Source organism: Nansenia antarctica (assembly GCF_963989245.1).
Source record: "Nansenia antarctica genome assembly, chromosome: 1".
Lineage (NCBI taxonomy): Eukaryota > Metazoa > Chordata > Actinopteri > Argentiniformes > Microstomatidae > Nansenia > Nansenia antarctica.
In genome coordinates, this window is record NC_137674.1 from 22,445,328 (window position 1) to 22,462,205 (window position 16,878).

The 16,878-nt window shown below is 46.3% G+C and overlaps 1 protein-coding gene across 1 annotated transcript; it reads right to left on the reverse strand.

Annotated features, from left to right (window-relative positions):
- Positions 1-1,027: 1,027 nt before the first annotated feature.
- foxi2 (forkhead box I2) lies at positions 1,028-3,066 on the reverse strand (the record flags this gene model as incomplete). The annotated part of the gene is made up of 2 exons (XM_080534082.1): positions 1,028-1,614; positions 2,451-3,066. 2 exons carry the CDS (start codon positions 3,064-3,066, stop codon positions 1,028-1,030), a joined length of 1,203 nt encoding a protein of 400 aa, XP_080390208.1.
- Between the last annotated feature and the right edge of the window lie 13,812 nt (positions 3,067-16,878).

Consider the following 16,878-nt stretch of genomic DNA (forward strand, 5'->3'; position numbering starts at 1 on the left):
CACATTGAAACATCTTTTTTTTTTTTTTTTTTTACATTTTATGATTTTGGTTTTGGTTACTGAATAAATCCACCATGGCCATTCAGTGTTGAACTAGTTTGATCATCAGCATCTAAAATGAAACTTATTTAAAGTGAACCATCTGACATCGGTCTGTAGTACCTGTACATAATTTAACAATAGTATAAATAGTTTCAAACTAATGTTTATAATTTACAAAAAGAAATACACATCCACGCTGTACACAATACAATTACACACAGATGAGCCTCGATAACACGGCTTCAGTCACAACGTTTCCCTAAAAAAATAATGTGGTCAACCCTCCCGTAAGCATGTAGTTATCTAGACAACGTTTGCATAAGTAGTATCAGTGTATCAGTGGTGTTCAAGTTCGTCTTTTGGCACTTTTGTGAAAGCAACTGTAGCTGGATCTGTCCAAAAATACTATTATCATTAATTTCATTGGGTAGTTTTTAGATTAACAGCTTGCCGATGTTAAGCCGAGAGTTTAACATGTCCTGTTCCAGCCTGTTACAGTAATTCGTATATCACAGCACATGTAATAATTTAGTAATTTTGCCTCAGTCAATTGGAAACAGTATCGCTCTATGAGTAGAGTGCTGCAAGGGAGTTTTCCTGGATGCACAATCAGTTTTCAGGTTTTTCTGCCCTTGCCTGCTTTCGTGCTCTGTCATCATGTGAAGCACATTGGGTCACATTCTGTGAGAAAAGCGCTATACAAATAAAACTGGATTTGATTTGAACAGTAGCCTATTTTCTCCTTTTAGAAAGGAACACTCGATAACCTGCAGTAAATAGACCAGTAGACCCATAGAAATCTAGACATATAGACCCATAGACATATAGACCTACAGACCTTTAGATCTATAGACCTGTCCCCTCAGATTCTCCTGTTCTGTGCTTTGAGCTGCCACCAAGTCTCTGTCCTGTGATTGGCTGTATTGTATGTACGGTGCTCTGTGCCGTTAAAGGAGGACGGGGTTAGGGACAGAACCGTAGACCCCTATAGATCCGCTCCCTCCCGGGGGTATATGAGGCTATTGACACTGAAGCTGTTGTAGAAGTGGCTGTTGAACTGTCCGCCCTGCCCCCCGCCGAACGAGTTGTAGTAAACTCCCCGGTTGAAGTGTAAGCTGCTGCCGTCCGCGTGCTCCACGCCCCCGCCGTCCTGCCCGGCATTCCCGGGGTACGGGCTGAGCGCCGTAATGTTCCGGTTGGACAGCTCGTTCACCAGGCCCAGGGAGCCCTGTCTGCCAGGCGGGCCGGAGCCCAGAGACGACATGCTGCTGAAGAAGTTATTGAAACACGGCGCGGAGGTCAGACCCGGTCCTCCTGACCCGGCCAGCCCAGGAGGGGACGCACCCTTGTGGCCCTCGCTGACCACCTCCATCTCTGGGGACGAGGGCCCGTGGACCTGGGGGCTGTCCGAGGCCTTGATGGGGGCGGGCGGTCGGCCATCTTCTACCTTGGTTGCCCCGGCCCCGGCGTTCCCGTTGCTGGAGTCAGAACGGCGTTTCCTTTTCCGACGGAAATTTCCGTTGTCGAACATCTTTTCACAGTTAGGGTCCAACGTCCAATAGTTTCCTTTCCCTTGAAATGAAGATGGTGTGAAGAAGCATGTTAGAAGCATGTCCGTGTGACAGCACAGCCAAACACATCTCTGTTTCAGCTCCCTGTTTGTTTCTAGATATAACTCACTGGCTGGTGCACATGAGGACAACACAAAGTCTCACGCTCGTAATCATTTTGGTTGGAATTTGCCTTTTGTTGTGTCTGATACAGTAAAATATACTACTACTACTACTACTACTACTACTACTACTACTACTACTACTACTACTACTACTACTACTACTAATAATAATAATAATAATAATAATAATAATAATAATAATAATAATAAAAATAATAAAAGTAGGCTACACAGTATCTGTAGTCTGCAGATGAAACTGAAGGATATCTATGCTTTGAAAACAAGCGACAAGCCTTCAAAGTGTGATCCCATGGATTTACTGTTCAAGACAGAGTTTAAGGGCCGCACTCATACTACTATAATACTATAAATTACTAGTTTTACTTCACATGATAAAGCTTAAAGCTACTCCGTGCACCCCAGCTCTAGGCCTGGATTATGATACTTTTCATGTCTGAAATGGCAGTAAAGATGGCTAGAGGTACTTAGTACAGGTAACATTTATTTACTTTTTAAATTATTATTATTATTATTGACTTATTTATTGACAATTTAAGGATCAAATAGAACAGTAAGATACCTATTCGTTTCAACTTTAATATATCAATTATAGATTTTGCACGAGGTAACTTCAAATACTTCTTCTCATTAACTTGTTCCAATCCATCAGGAATTATGACATGTATGACAGTAATGAGTTTAGTCAGAGGAACAGTCTGTCATTGTCACATACCTGGGTCGTCCTCGTCTCTCGGCACCTTCTTGAAGCAGTCGTTCAGAGACAGGTTGTGTCGGATGGAGTTCTGCCAACCCGCTTTACTCTTCTTGTAAAACGGGAAATTGTCAGCGACATACTGATAGATCTGACTGAGGGTGAGCTTCTTCTCATGCGTGTTCTGGATGGCCATGGCGATGAGCGCGGAGTAGGAGTACGGGGGGCGCACCAGCTTCAACAACTCCTCCTGACTCGCTATCGACAGCCAGCCCAGATCTGGCCCCCCAAACCCGGGGGAGTTAGTCAGGAACTGCCGTTGGGATCCGTAGGAAGGAGGCATGAAAGATGCCGCGTTGTTCCCGTGCAGGTAGGAGGCGGAGGAGTTGACACCTGGGCCGTTCAGCCACAGGTAAGGGTTGGGCGAGGCGGTGTAGTCCCCCAGCCCCCCGTAGCCGGCCGGTCTCTGCGCGCCCTGGAGAGGCTGGTGGTGGTACATGCTGAGGTTGTCGCAGTAGACAGACATCTCCATCTCCGGCGCCTCCTGCGCGCTTTTGGGTTGTTGAGACCCGCCGGATGGAGAGGTGTGGTGGGCTTGAGAGGTGTGGTGGGCTGCTTGCGGATCAATGGAGTTCATCTCCCCCACGGGAAACCCCAGACACGAACACAGGAACGCTCGGGACGGACGCAAAACTTCCGCAAAGGCAGCAACAAGTGCCAGGAAACAAAGTTGGGAGTTTTAATTTTATAAGTCCAAAGCTGCCAGCCGCCACATCCAGGGACTGGGTTATCTGTAACAGCCAATAGACACCCCGGGTGTCGGCGGGGTGGGGCCAGGACTCCCTCTCTCAGCCCGAGCCCTCACCATGCAGACATCACACTCCTCTCACTTCCACTAGTTCATCATGTGTGCGCGGGCCTACAGCCTGCCAAGCGGAACTACAGGAAAGGACAGACTCATCTTTTTAAACATTGCCTTTAAATGACTGTGTTCTTTTCTAAATGTATCTTTTAATGTTAGTTGATGAATCTATATATTTGTATATGTATTTAGTTGTTTAAGTCTTATAGTCATTCTTATGTTATTTTGTTATTTTGTTAAAGCACTTTGAGCTGCAACGTTTGCAGGAAAAGTGCTATACAAATAAAGGTTATTTATTATTATGTATTTATTATTATTATTATTATTATTATTATTATTGTGACTGTCCTGTCTTTTAAGTGAACAAAATAGGATGGAAGAAGATTTGACAGCAGTAGTGTTAGTATGCTATTACATTATTATTCTCATATGATGATGATGATGATGATGATGATGATGATGATGATGATTATGATGATTATGACATTTCAGATTAAATGTTTCTAATCATAGACGTCTCTGTCGTACGTCACCACAGTCTGTTTGATGTGAGGGAAGAACAGCTGATTTCTTATTCATGCGCTTTTGTCTTTGATCCTATTATTACCAGTAATTACAATAATGATACTACAACTTATAGTTAGTAGACCTAGTAGTAGTAGTAGTAGTAGTAGTAGTAGTAGTAGTAGTAGTAGTAGTAGTAGTAGTAGTAGTAGTAGTAGTAGTAGTAGTCGTAGTCGTAGTCGTAGTAGTAATAGTAGTAATGGTAGTAGTAGTAGTAGTAGTAGTAGTAGTAGTAGTAGTAGTAGTAGTAGTAGCAGTAGTAGTAGTAGTAGTTAATTAGTAGTAGTAATAATAATAGTAATAATAAGAAGAAGAATGTTTATTGTTAATAATCATCATCAATCTTCATTATATAATAATAATAATAATAATAATAATAATAATAATACTATTACTACTACTACTACTACTACTAATAATAATAATAATAATATTGTAATTATTTCATTATTTTGTTGAACTCTGACTCAGAATTTTGCTTTGGAGTTTTGTTTTTATTTGTTTTATTAAACACTTGTCATGGACATGATGGGGGTTGTTGTTTAAATATATTCATAATGTTGCCATCTCTTCCTCTGATGGTAGAATGACTAGACTGATTTAGGCCTCAGTCATCTTTCATGCAGGCGACACAATTTAATGTCTCACGTCCACCTAAACTACCTGGTCCTGTAGGCTTGGATCATATAGAGAGAAAACACATTCAAAATAAATACTAAATATTAGCCTAGCATAGCACTGATATTAGCCTAGCGCTGAGATTAGCCTAGCACTGAGATTAGCCTAGCGCTGAGATTAGCCTATCTGCCAATTTCAGGCATAAAAGTATTTCTGTCCATATCTAACACACCTCTGGAGTCTACCAGACGTTTTTCAGTAATACCCTCAACTCACCTCACCTCACCTCATCTCATCATACAAGAAGAAAGTATGGTTTTCAATAAGATACGAGACAGTATGAAACTGTATTAAACATGCACTTGTGGTCACCAGGTCATCAAACCTTCTGACAACTCTGCTTCATACCAGGGTTTCATACAGGGTCATACCAGGGTTTCATACAGGGTCTACCAGGTCTACCATTGTGATCTTATCATCACCACACGTTCATTCCTCCAAACAGTATTTCATTATCTTGTCAATATGTCATTTAATAACTCACTTATCGGCCTATAACAACTTCCCCATTTGCTACAAAGCTTGCAATAAGGAGGGCGGCAAACATCATCATGGACACCTCCCACCCCAACCACGGACTGTCTAAGAGACTCAGGAGGTACAGGATCCTTGGGTCAGTTTGACCCCTGACCCTATCATCTAAGAGACTCAGGAGGTACAGGATCCTCGGGTCTGTTTGACCCCTGACCCTACCATCTAAGAGACTAAGGAGGTACAGGATCCTCGGGTCTGTTTGACCCCTGACCCTACCATCTAAGAGACTCAGGAGGTACAGGATCCTCGGGTCTGTTTGACCCCTGACCCTACCATCTAAGAGACTAAGGAGGTACAGGATCCTCGGGTCTGTTTGACCCCCCTACCATCTAAGAGACTCAGGAGGTACAGGATCCTCAGGTCTGTTTGACCCCTGACCCTACCATCTAAGAGACTATGGAGGTACAGGATCCTCGGGTCTGTTTGACCCCCTACCATCTAAGAGACTCAGGAGGTACAGGATCCTCGGGTCTGTTTGACCCCTGACCCTACCATCTAAGAGACTAAGGAGGTACAGGATCCTCGGGTCTGTTTGACCCCTGACCCTACCATCTAAGAGACTAAGGAGGTACAAGATCCTCGGGTCTGTTTGACCCCCCTACCATCTAAGAGACTCAGGAGGTACAGGATCCTCGGGTCTGTTTGACCCCCCTACCATCTAAGAGACTCAGGAGGTACAGGATCCTCGGGTCTGTTTGACCCCTGACCCTACCATCTAAGAGACTAAGGAGGTACAGGATCCTCGGGTCTGTTTGACCCCTGACCCTACCATCTAAGAGTCTAAGGAGGTACAGGATCCTCGGGTCTGTTTGACCCCTGACCCTACCATCTAAGAGACTCAGGAGGTACAGGATCCTCAGGTCTGTTTGACCCCTGACCCTACCATCTAAGAGACTCAGGAGGTACAGGATCCTCAGGTCTGTTTGACCCCTGACCCTACCATCTAAGAGACTCAGGAGGTACAGGATCCTCGGGTCTGTTTGACCCCTGACCCTACCATCTAAGAGACTCAGGAGGTACAGGATCCTCGGGTCTGTTTGACCCCTGACCCTACCATCTAAGAGACTCAGGAGGTACAGGATCCTCGGGTCTGTTTGACCCCTGACCCTACCATCTAAGAGACTCAGGAGGTACAGGATCCTCGGGTCTGTTTGACCCCTGACCCTACCATCTAAGAGACTCAGGAGGTACAGGATCCTCGGGTCTGTTTGACCCCTGACCCTACCATCTAAGAGACTCAGGAGGTACAGGATCCTCGGGTCTGTTTGACCCCTGACCCTACCATCTAAGAGACTCAGGAGGTACAGGATCCTCGGGTCTGTTTGACCCCTGACCCTACCATCTAAGAGACTCAGGAGGTACAGGATCCTCGGGTCTGTTTGACCCCTGACCCTACCATCTAAGAGACTCAGGAGGTACAGGATCCTCGGGTCTGTTTGACCCCTGACCCTACCATCTAAGAGACTAAGGAGGTACAGGATCCTCGGGTCTGTTTGACCCCTGACCCTACCATCTAAGAGACTCAGGAGGTACAGGATCCTCGGGTCTGTTTGACCCCTGACCCTACCATCTAAGAGACTCAGGAGGTACAGGATCCTCAGGTCTGTTTGACCCCTGACCCTACCATCTAAGAGACTCAGGAGGTACAGGATCCTCGGGTCTGTTTGACCCCTGACCCTACCATCTAAGAGACTCAGGAGGTACAGGATCCTCAGGTCCTGCACCAGAAGGCTGATGAATAATCCCCCCCTCCACACACCCCGCTGAACTATTGCCCCCCCCCCCCCACCTTGGGATACTATGGACTGTACTTGATACTATGGACTGTACTTGATACTATGGACTGTACTTGATACTATGGACTGTACTTGATACTATGGATTATACTTGATGACAATGACAACACCTGTCGGCTGCTCATCCCTGGTTAATGTGATCACTCTAACCTTTGCACTACTGATGTTTACATGACTACCTTTGAACTTACGGTATATTGCACATTGCACATGTCTCCTGACGTAGCTTCGTTTATACTTCTGCACATTAGATACTGTACATAAACTACCTCACTGTACGTAAACTACCTCACTGTACATAGCTCATAACTGTATACAGCCCATAACTGTACATAGCCCATAACTGTACATAGCTCATAACTGTACATAGCTCATAACTGTACATAGCTCATAACTGTATATAGCCCATAACTGTATATAGCCCATAACTGTATATAGCTCATAACTGTACATAGCCCATAACTGTACATAGCTCATAACTGTACATAGCTCATAACTGTATATAGCTCATAACTGTATGTAGCCCATAACTGTACATAGCTCATAACTGTATATAGCCCAAAACTGTATATAGCACATAACTGTACATAGCCCATAACTGTACATAGCTCATAACTGTACATAGCTCATAACTGTATATAGCCCATAACTGTACATAGCTCATAACTGTATATAGCTCATAACTGTACATAGCCCATAACTGTACATAGCTCATAACTGTATATAGCCCATAACTGTACATATCCCATAACTGTACATAGCCCATAACTGTATATTTTAATTTTATTTATTTAACCTTTATTTAACCAGATAAGTCAATTGAGAACCAATTCTCATTTACAATGACGATCTGGCCAATTGGCAGAACAGAGGCAAGTCTTTACACAAAACACAACACAGTATTTACGATATAGAACACAACCCAATATATACAATATAAAACATGAATGCCATACACAAGTATCAAAAACATCTATATATCAACACAGTATGTAAAAGACAGCAGGGACCAGGGGGAAGTTAACTTAAAAGCAGGTGCAGTGATCCGAGACAACATCTAAAAGTGAGTGTTTAAAAGTGGGTAACGCGATTAGAGTGGTGAGTTTTAGTGTTAACTGCACCACATTCCAGTCAGTGGGGGCAGCAAACTGAAAAGAATGACGGCCAAAGGAGGTGCGGACTTTGGGGGGGACCAGAGTGATATACTGTATTTGTTGGAGCAGAGATTGCATGTGCTGGATGAGAAGTTCAGTAGTAAGCAGAGATAGGCGGGGGATTTGCCGATGATGGATTTATAGATGAACTGATACCAGTGGGTCAGTCGCCTGGTGTGGAGTGATGGCCAGTTGACTTGGGAGTACAGGTCGCAGTGATGTGTATTGAAAGGGGCACCGGTGACAAAGCGGATGGCAGTGTGATGGATGACGTCCAGTTTATTGAGAAGGTTTTTGGGGGCAATCCTGTAAATGATATCTCCATAGTCCAGAATTGGCAGGATGGTCATTTTTACCATAGTGTGTTTTGCAGAGTGGGTGAAGGAAGCTTTATTGCGGTACAGGAAACCAATTCTTGTTCTGACTTTGGTGAGTAGGTTATTGATGTGGGTTTGGAAGGAGAGTGAACTATCAAGCCAGATACCTAGATATTTGTATGTATTGACAAATTCTAGTACTGACCCATCCAGTGAGGTGATTTTTGGGGGACAGGAGGCTTGGGGTAGGGTCCGATTGAAGATCATGCATTTAGTTTTATTGGTGTTTAGGAGAAGATGGAGGTTGGAGAAGGCATACTGTATACTAGGATGCTGTTAAAGCTCTGTTGGAGGTCGGTCAGGGCAGTGTTCAGAGAGGGGCCAGACGTGTAAAGAATGGTGTCGTCGGCGTACAGATGGATGTAAGAGTTGCCAGCCGCGTGAGCAATGTTATTTATAAAAATATTAAATAGTGTTGGACCCAGAATGGAGCCCTGGGGGACACCCATGGACAGGGACATTGGGTCAGACAGCAGGCCTTCAGCTTTCACAGACTGCACACGACCAGAGAAGTAGTTGCTGAACCATGCCAGGCATTCCTCTGCGAGTCCAACATCCTTGAGTCTGTCAAGCAGGATGCAGTGGTCCACGGAGTCGAAGGCCTTAGTCAGGTCAATAAACACAGCTACACAGTAGTGCTTGGAGTCAAAGGCGCATATGATATCGTTTAGCACTTTAAGTGTTGCAGAGACACAACCGTAGCCAGATCTAAAGCCGGATTGCGTAGTGCTGAAAATACTGTAGGACTCCAGGTGGTGGGTGAGCTGATTGTTGACCAGTTTCTCTAAGACTTTGGAGAGGCAGGGTAGGATGGATATGGGCCTGTAACAGTTTAGGTCTAACTTGTCACCTCCCTTGAAGAGTGGGATGACAGCAGCAGATTTCCAGTCCATGGGGAATTCTGAGGTTTGCAGGGAGAGGTTGAACAGACAGGTGATGTGGGCTGAGACAATGTGAGCAGCTAATTTCAGATAGAAAGGGTCCAGATCATCCAGCCCAGCTGATTTATAAGGGTCCAGTTTAAGCAACTCCCTAAGCACCTCACTCTCCTCTACTGGCTGGAAGGAGAAGCACGGAGTGCTTGGGGGGGGACCAGTGCTAGGGGTTGAGGCAGCATGATTGACAGTGGGAGTGGGAGTGGTTGTAGCAGTTGCAAAAGCATGACCAGCCCTAACAAAGTGCTTGTTAAAACAGTCCACCATGGAGGCTTTATCTGAGATGACAATGTCCTCAGATTTGATTGCCGTGGGTAGTTGAGAGGATGTGTTTTTATTTTCCATGGTTTTGACAGTCTTCCAAGACTGTTTGGGGTCGGATCCGCATGTCGAGAATAGATGTTTGTAAAAATCTGCTTTTGTTTTCCTGATCGACTGGGTGCATTTGTTCCTTAGCTCCCTGAAGGATTGCCAGTCAGAGGTGTTTTTGGAGGCCTTTGCTTTACGCCATAGCAGGTGTTTTTGCCGGATCAGCTCAGACAGTTTGGTGCAAAACCAGGGGCTGTAGCGATTCTTGGTTCTGAATTTTTTAAAGGGGGCATGTCTATTCAAAATGGTGGAAAAAGTGCTTTTGAAAAGGGACATGCATCCTCAACAGTGGGGATGAGATTCATTCTGTACCAGTCTACAAGTGCCAGGTCATGCAAGAAGGCCTGCTCATTAAAGTTTTTAAGCAACCGTTTATACAAGACCAACGGTGGCCGTTTGGCAGTGGAGCCTTTGCGTACACAAGCAATGCAGCAATGGTCACTAAGGTCTCGGCAAAAAACTGCAGGGTTATACTTGGCCGGCGTATTGGTGAGAATGACATCAATGAGTGTGCCGTTTTCCATAGATGTAGTGTTGAATCTGGTAGGAGTCTGTACAATCTGGGAGAGATTTAAAGTGTCCAGCTGGAGTTGAACAGAATGGGGAGGATTAAGCATGTCCCAGTTAAGGTCACCTAACAGCACAAACTCAGAGGAGGTATGAGGGGCAATTAATTCACTGAGAGCTGTCAGGGAGCAGGCAGGGGCAGAAGGTGGTCTATAACAGCCAGCAACAGTGAGATAGACATTTTTAGATAGATTAACCTTTAAAATCAACAACTCAAATTGTTTGGACACAGATTTTGATAAACTGACAGAGCATTGCAAACTGTCCTTACAGTAAATAGCAACCCCCCCTCCCTTAGTGAGCCTGTCCCGGCGGAAAATGTTATAGCCAGGAATAGATACAGCAGAGGTAGTGACATCTATACTGATGTTTATAATACTACCTCTGCACATACTGTACATTACATAGTTACCTATCACTACCTCTTGTTCTATTGATGTCGTGCCCTTATATCACTATTTTCAGTTCTGGTTGGGTGCTAAACTGCATTTCGTTGTATTGTACTTGTACTCTGCAATGACAATAAAGTTGAATCTAATCTAATCTAATAACATTCTGTCAATTAAACCTTTTCAAGTTCAATACAAATAAAATGTTAAAATGTAATACTTTTCGGTTAGGGTTACTTTTAATTGCCGATTTAACATTTTCAAGGTCGAAAAATAAGATGAGTAAAATACTCCAAACTTACCCAAATGTGATCCACAAAAGGCTGGGGGCGACAACGGTCCATGTTAGGGTCATTCCGACACTTCTGAACAGGCTTTGTTTGGATGCACTCACCTGAAGAGCCACACTGCCCCCTACAGGACTGACCTGGGAAATACACACCATGTACTTTCCTTACGTAGTATAGACTACTGACCAACAGATGGCGCCAAAGTTCTCTCTCAATAAACCTCCGCTGCCCTAACGCATCATGCACCAGTACACACAGTGGTGTAGTCTACGTGATACGCAGGACTACGCCGTATACCCACTAGGAAAGGCCAAGGATTTGCGTATACCCACTAGGAACGGCCAAGGATTTGCGTGTCACCCACTAAAAAATGCGCGAGGATACGTAACAGCGTTTTGTGACAGAACTTTCACTTTCATTCATAAAATTCACCCCGTCTCAGTTACGAAGCACTTACTTCGAACTTTCTGACATGTTTGTTATCGCATAACCAGTCGTTCAGAATCCTACAGAGCCTTGGGGTGGGCGGGCCGCGAATTTGCGAAACCTAGGATGGTAGGGGGAGTCTCGCCAGCCAATGAGGGGGCAATGAGGGAGTGCTTCGCCAACCAATCAGGTAGCGGTATTGCCCTGCCTCCCCTTACCATCCTAGGTTTCGCAAATTCGCGGGCGGGCCAGACCTCCACACACAGCTTCGTGCCGCGGGAGAATGGTTTGTTTTTGTTTTGTGTGCGCGTGCGACGCGAGAGAGTTTTTGCAGGGTGAAAGCTCTGCAGAAGAAAGTAAGCAAGTTGAAACGTTAGCAAATATAATTACTGTGTTCTGACAGAGAAAGTTGGTTCAAATTAGTCGTTATTATTGTGATTAGAAAGTGTCTGATTATAGTTTCATGGTGTGAATAATAGTGTCAAAGAACTAGCAAGCTAGCTAGCGTGCTTGATTGATTGATTGATTGAAAACTTTATTAGAAGATTTGCAGAAGTAGGTACATGAAAGTACATATTACATACAAGGTCAACTAACAGGATAAAAACCCAAGAAAGCCACTGGCTTATTTCAATTGGGGTCCTCCTTGCTCAGAGGTGATGAGATGAGCTAGTCTGCTGCACACTTGCCAGCTCAAGAGCTAACTGGAGGCACTTTATTATTTTACTTAAAGTAGATATACAATCTTTCTTATTCTGCTAGAATTGGGCTTTATGGTAATACCATAATGGTATATTTACAGTACATGGACAGTGGATTGAAGCATTGGAACAAACCCTCACTCATTGAAAATGTCTGTTTTTTGGACATATGATTTTCTTACAGGTGAGAGAGTAAGTAAAGACAGTATCTGACTGCATTGCCCACAGCAACCCAATATTCAATTAGAATGATGTTATGATTTGATATGAATTCAATGTATACCTCTTATTAAATTATAAATACTTTGGTTGTTATATTTTCCTTTTGGTTGACAGCAAAAGAGGGAGAGAGGAGGATAGACAGGGAGAGAAGGAGAGAGAGCAGGATGGTGTCGGCACACCAGAGAGAGAGAGAGCAAGAACCAGGTGAGAAAGTGGACATGTAGTCAAGACCACATAAGTAAGTAGCCTTGAGAACCGATGGTTCTCGAGCCTAACGGCCCTTAGGGGGCAGGAGCCTATCTCCTGTTTCTGTAGCGTGAGGCAGCTTGATGTACAAGTACAGTCCATGCCACCACCCCCCCCCCCCAAGGCAGCAAACACCGGTGTAGATGCATACTGTATGCATAAGTGAGTGTGGCTGTGGTGGTGCTTATGGGATGTCGCTACGGGACAAGTGTCGCTCTGACTGGGAGGGCAAAATCACAGTATACCCACTAGAAAAAACTAGACTACACCACTGAGTACACACTACAGCCGCCAGATGGCGCCACACGTCTGTCTAATCCAGATACATCCGAACACCACAGCGGAGAGGCGGGAGATGAGACGGAGATATGAGATACACGCTGAGTAGTGTAACAGTCGCCCACATATACACATTTAGCAGAATGTCTCTGAGTCCATTTTTTAAAAATTATATTGTGGTAAATTGACACGTTCGTTGACCGGGCCAACTCTTCCATGTCCGTAGCGGAGACAGACTGGGTGGGTTTTGATCTAATTGAACTTTCCCAGTGGAGTCTCGCTGTCTGGCGTAGCCGGGTTATAGGAGGGTTGGCTGGCCGGTAATCCTCGACTCCACTCTGCGTCGCCAAACTGTTTTTAAAGTTTAGGTTCATGGGGAAGTGAAGTTAGAGAGAAGTAGGGAGGGATGACTTTCTCACATGAAAGTGATATCACGTTGCTTCTGTTCCCAAACACGAAATCTTTATGGAATCTTTAGGGGTGGAAATGTGTGTCATGTGTGCCATGAATCACCCCGACTGTCACAGAACATGCTAATCTGGCTAATCTGATGTCTAATCTAGGCTAAATCATCAGTAAACATACAGGATAATATAATGGGCGACAAGAATAGGTGATGATGGATGGAAACATCCCATAATATAACATAATCCTATAATATAATATAGTCCTATGACATAACAAAACCTATACCTAACATAAGGGTTCCTCTCTGTCATGGAAATGCATAAGAAGGAGATGGCTCCATTATTAATGACATGAACCAGAGGGAGGGGGTCATTAGATCCTAACCCTAACCCTGGGATCTACCCCTGTCAGAACAAAGACCCACGCTCATCTTCACACTGACACACACATCAGGGATATTAGGAGTAGGCTTGTGTGTGTGTGTGTGTGTGTGTGTGTGTGTGTGTGTGTGTGTGTGTGTGTGTGTGTGTGTGTGTGTGTGTGTGTGTGAGAGAGAGAGAGAGACGTGTGACTTGGGCATCCCCCGGGTGTTTTTTGTGTGAAATACAGAAGAAATAAGAACAGAGAGAGAGAGAAAGAGAGAGAGAGGGAGGGAGGGAGTGAGAGAGAGGGAGAGAGAGCGAGAGAGACAGAGAGACAGAGAGGGAGAGAGGAAGAGAGACAGAGACAGAGAGAGAGAGAGACAGAGAGACAGAGAGAGAGACAGAGAGCGAGGGAGAGAGAGGGAGAGAGAGTGAGAGAGAGGGAGAGAGAGCGAGAGAGAGGGAGAGAGAGAGAGAGAGAGGGAGAGAGAGAGAGAGAGCGAGAGAGAGATGCAACTTCAAATGTTCACATGAAACCTCGAATAAGTGCTTGAACAGAACAGGCACTATAACACATCTGATCACCAGGAACACTGCATGGACTATATAATAATTGTACCTACAGTATATGGTACTTATGTAGCTATATGTATACTATATGAAGCATGAATGTCCTTCAGAGGGACAAACTCAGCGTAGTATTCAGGTAATTGCAAGATAATGTCTGTTAAGCTTGTCAGCAAATTACTTGAACTGCAAGTTAAAATCACGCACACACACACACACACACACACAGGAAAGTGTACACGTGCATCAGGTTATATTACATTAGCAGCGATAGTAACACCACTGTTGAGCAGCGAATGTTTGGATGTGAAGGAGACAGTTAACCCATTCAGACACACACACACACACACACACACACACACACACACAGGCAAGCCTGTTACCTGACGTCTATTTAGAGGCTCGCTGAGAGAGAGCACCTTCACACAGGAAACCTTCATCAGGAATAAACACATACATACATTATACATTACACGTGAGAATACGCACACACACACACACACACACACACACACACACACACACACACAGAGAGCATTCATGCCTGGTCTTCTGAGGCGGTGGTAATGACACGGTGGCTGTTCTGAGCGCAGCCACAGCGCTGTGGGTAGGGGGGGGCAGGGGGGGCAGGAGGGGGGCGGGGGGGCAGCGGGGCTCTGTGTGTGTTTAGAACGCTGCCATGGAAAAATAAGAGAGCGGCCCACAGGCATTTCCTCCAGTAGCTCTGCCCCCCCCTCTACCCCCCCCAGCCACCTCTCTCTCTGCAGGGCTGTGTGGGAGGGAGGGAGGGAGGGTGTGTGTGTGTGTGTGTGTGTGTGTGTGTGTGTGTGTGTGTGTGTGTGGGAGGATGTGTGTGTGTGTGTGTGTGTGGGAGTGTGTGTGTGTGTGTGTGTGTGTGTGTGTGTGTCAGACCAGGGCTCATGGAGGACATCTCACACCTCATCAGTCTGAGCAGCAGACATCACACACACACACACAGTCACACACACACACACACACACACACACAGTCACACACACACACACACAGTCATTTCTCTCTGTGCCTCTGAGTGTGTGCGTACGTATGTGTATGCGTGTGTGTGTGTGTGTGTGTGTCCGTGTGCTTCTCACAGCATACATGTTGTAAAGTGAAAACCAGCCTGGTGGTGAAGCTGCACCAGGGGGACCAGCCTGGTGGTGAAGCTGCACCAGGGGGACCAGTCAGACTGTTCAGGCTGCTCCTCTGGACGACTGTTCTTCTGTTAAAGACGCTGCCTGGTGTTATGAAGGCCTGCCTGGCTGCCTCGCCCCCTGGGCCCTGGCTCTGATGTGCCCTCCAACTCTAAATGCAGCCTCCCTCCGTCTTCAAAGCCTTCCTCCCTCCTCCCTCCCTCCTCCCTCCCTCCTTCCCTCCTTCCCTGTGGTCAGTGTTTCTCCTCTCCTCCTCTCTGCCACACCACTCGCTGTTCCTGCTTGTGGATAACGTGACTCTGTTAGCAGGGTAGCAGAGTAGCAGAGTAGCAGTCAGGTTGGGTAAATGGTAAATGGACTGACTTATATAGTTTCTTGTTCCAAAGCGCTTTACAACGGCCTCTCATTCACCCATTCACACACACATTCACACACACCGATGGCTGGCAAGCTGCCATGCAAGGCGCCAGCCCGCTCATTGGGAGCAATTAGGGGTTCAGTGTCTTGCCCAAGGACACCTCGACATGTGGCCAGTCGGGGCTCGACCCGCCGATCTGCCAACCTTGCGATCATTAGACCCCTTAAGAACGGCGTCCCTCAGGGATCGGTCCTGGCCCCCCTCCTCTATAATATCTACACCTATGACCTGCCCAACACACTCTCGCGGAAGTACGCCTACGCAGACGACCTCGCAGTGGTGTACTCTGCTGGAAATTGGCAGTCTGTGGAGGGGATTCTGAGCCAGGACATGCAGACACTAGTGGCATACTTCCGGAAATGGAGATTGAAGCTTAGCGAGGCAAAGACGGTGTCGGCTGCCTTCCACCTTAACAACAGGGAGGCTAAACGTGAGCTTAGAGTACACCTAGATGGAACTCCCCTGCCATGTTCCGCTGAGCCAATCTATCTCGGCGTGACATTGGACAGGACGCTCACGTTTCGCCGACACCTCGAGTCACTGCGCAAGAAGTTAACAGCTCGTGTGGCGTTGATGAGGCGACTGGTTGGCTCGGGCTGGGGCGCCGGCGCAAGGACCTTGCGCACGGCAGCCCTAGCCCTCGTTTATTCAACCAGTGAATACTGCGCCCCAGTATGGTGTCGCAGTGCCCACACCCGCCTCATCGACTCGCCTATAAACGAAGCCTTGCGCATTGTGACAGGATGCCTGCGTCCTACCCCCGTGGACAACCTTCCCATCCTAGCAGGCATCCAGCCCGCAGGCCTCCGCCGCATGGGAGCCACAGCACGTCTCGCCTGCCGGGCCGTGGAGCTTAATAACCATCTGCTCCATGATAGGCTCACTATAACAGCGGAGCCCTCCCGGCGTCTCAAGTCGAGACACCCATTTGTGCCTGCCGCACAGGATCTCAGGCAGCAATGCAGAGATCTCAACATCAGTGCGGCAGGATGGGCGGATTATATGTGGCGCGCGGAGTGGGAGGCTAACACCTCCAAACTCCGCGACCACATCCCAGTCGCCGGCGCTGAGCCCCTCGGGATGGACTTGCCAAGGCTATCCTGGGTGAGGCTCAATCGTCTCCGGACCGGCGT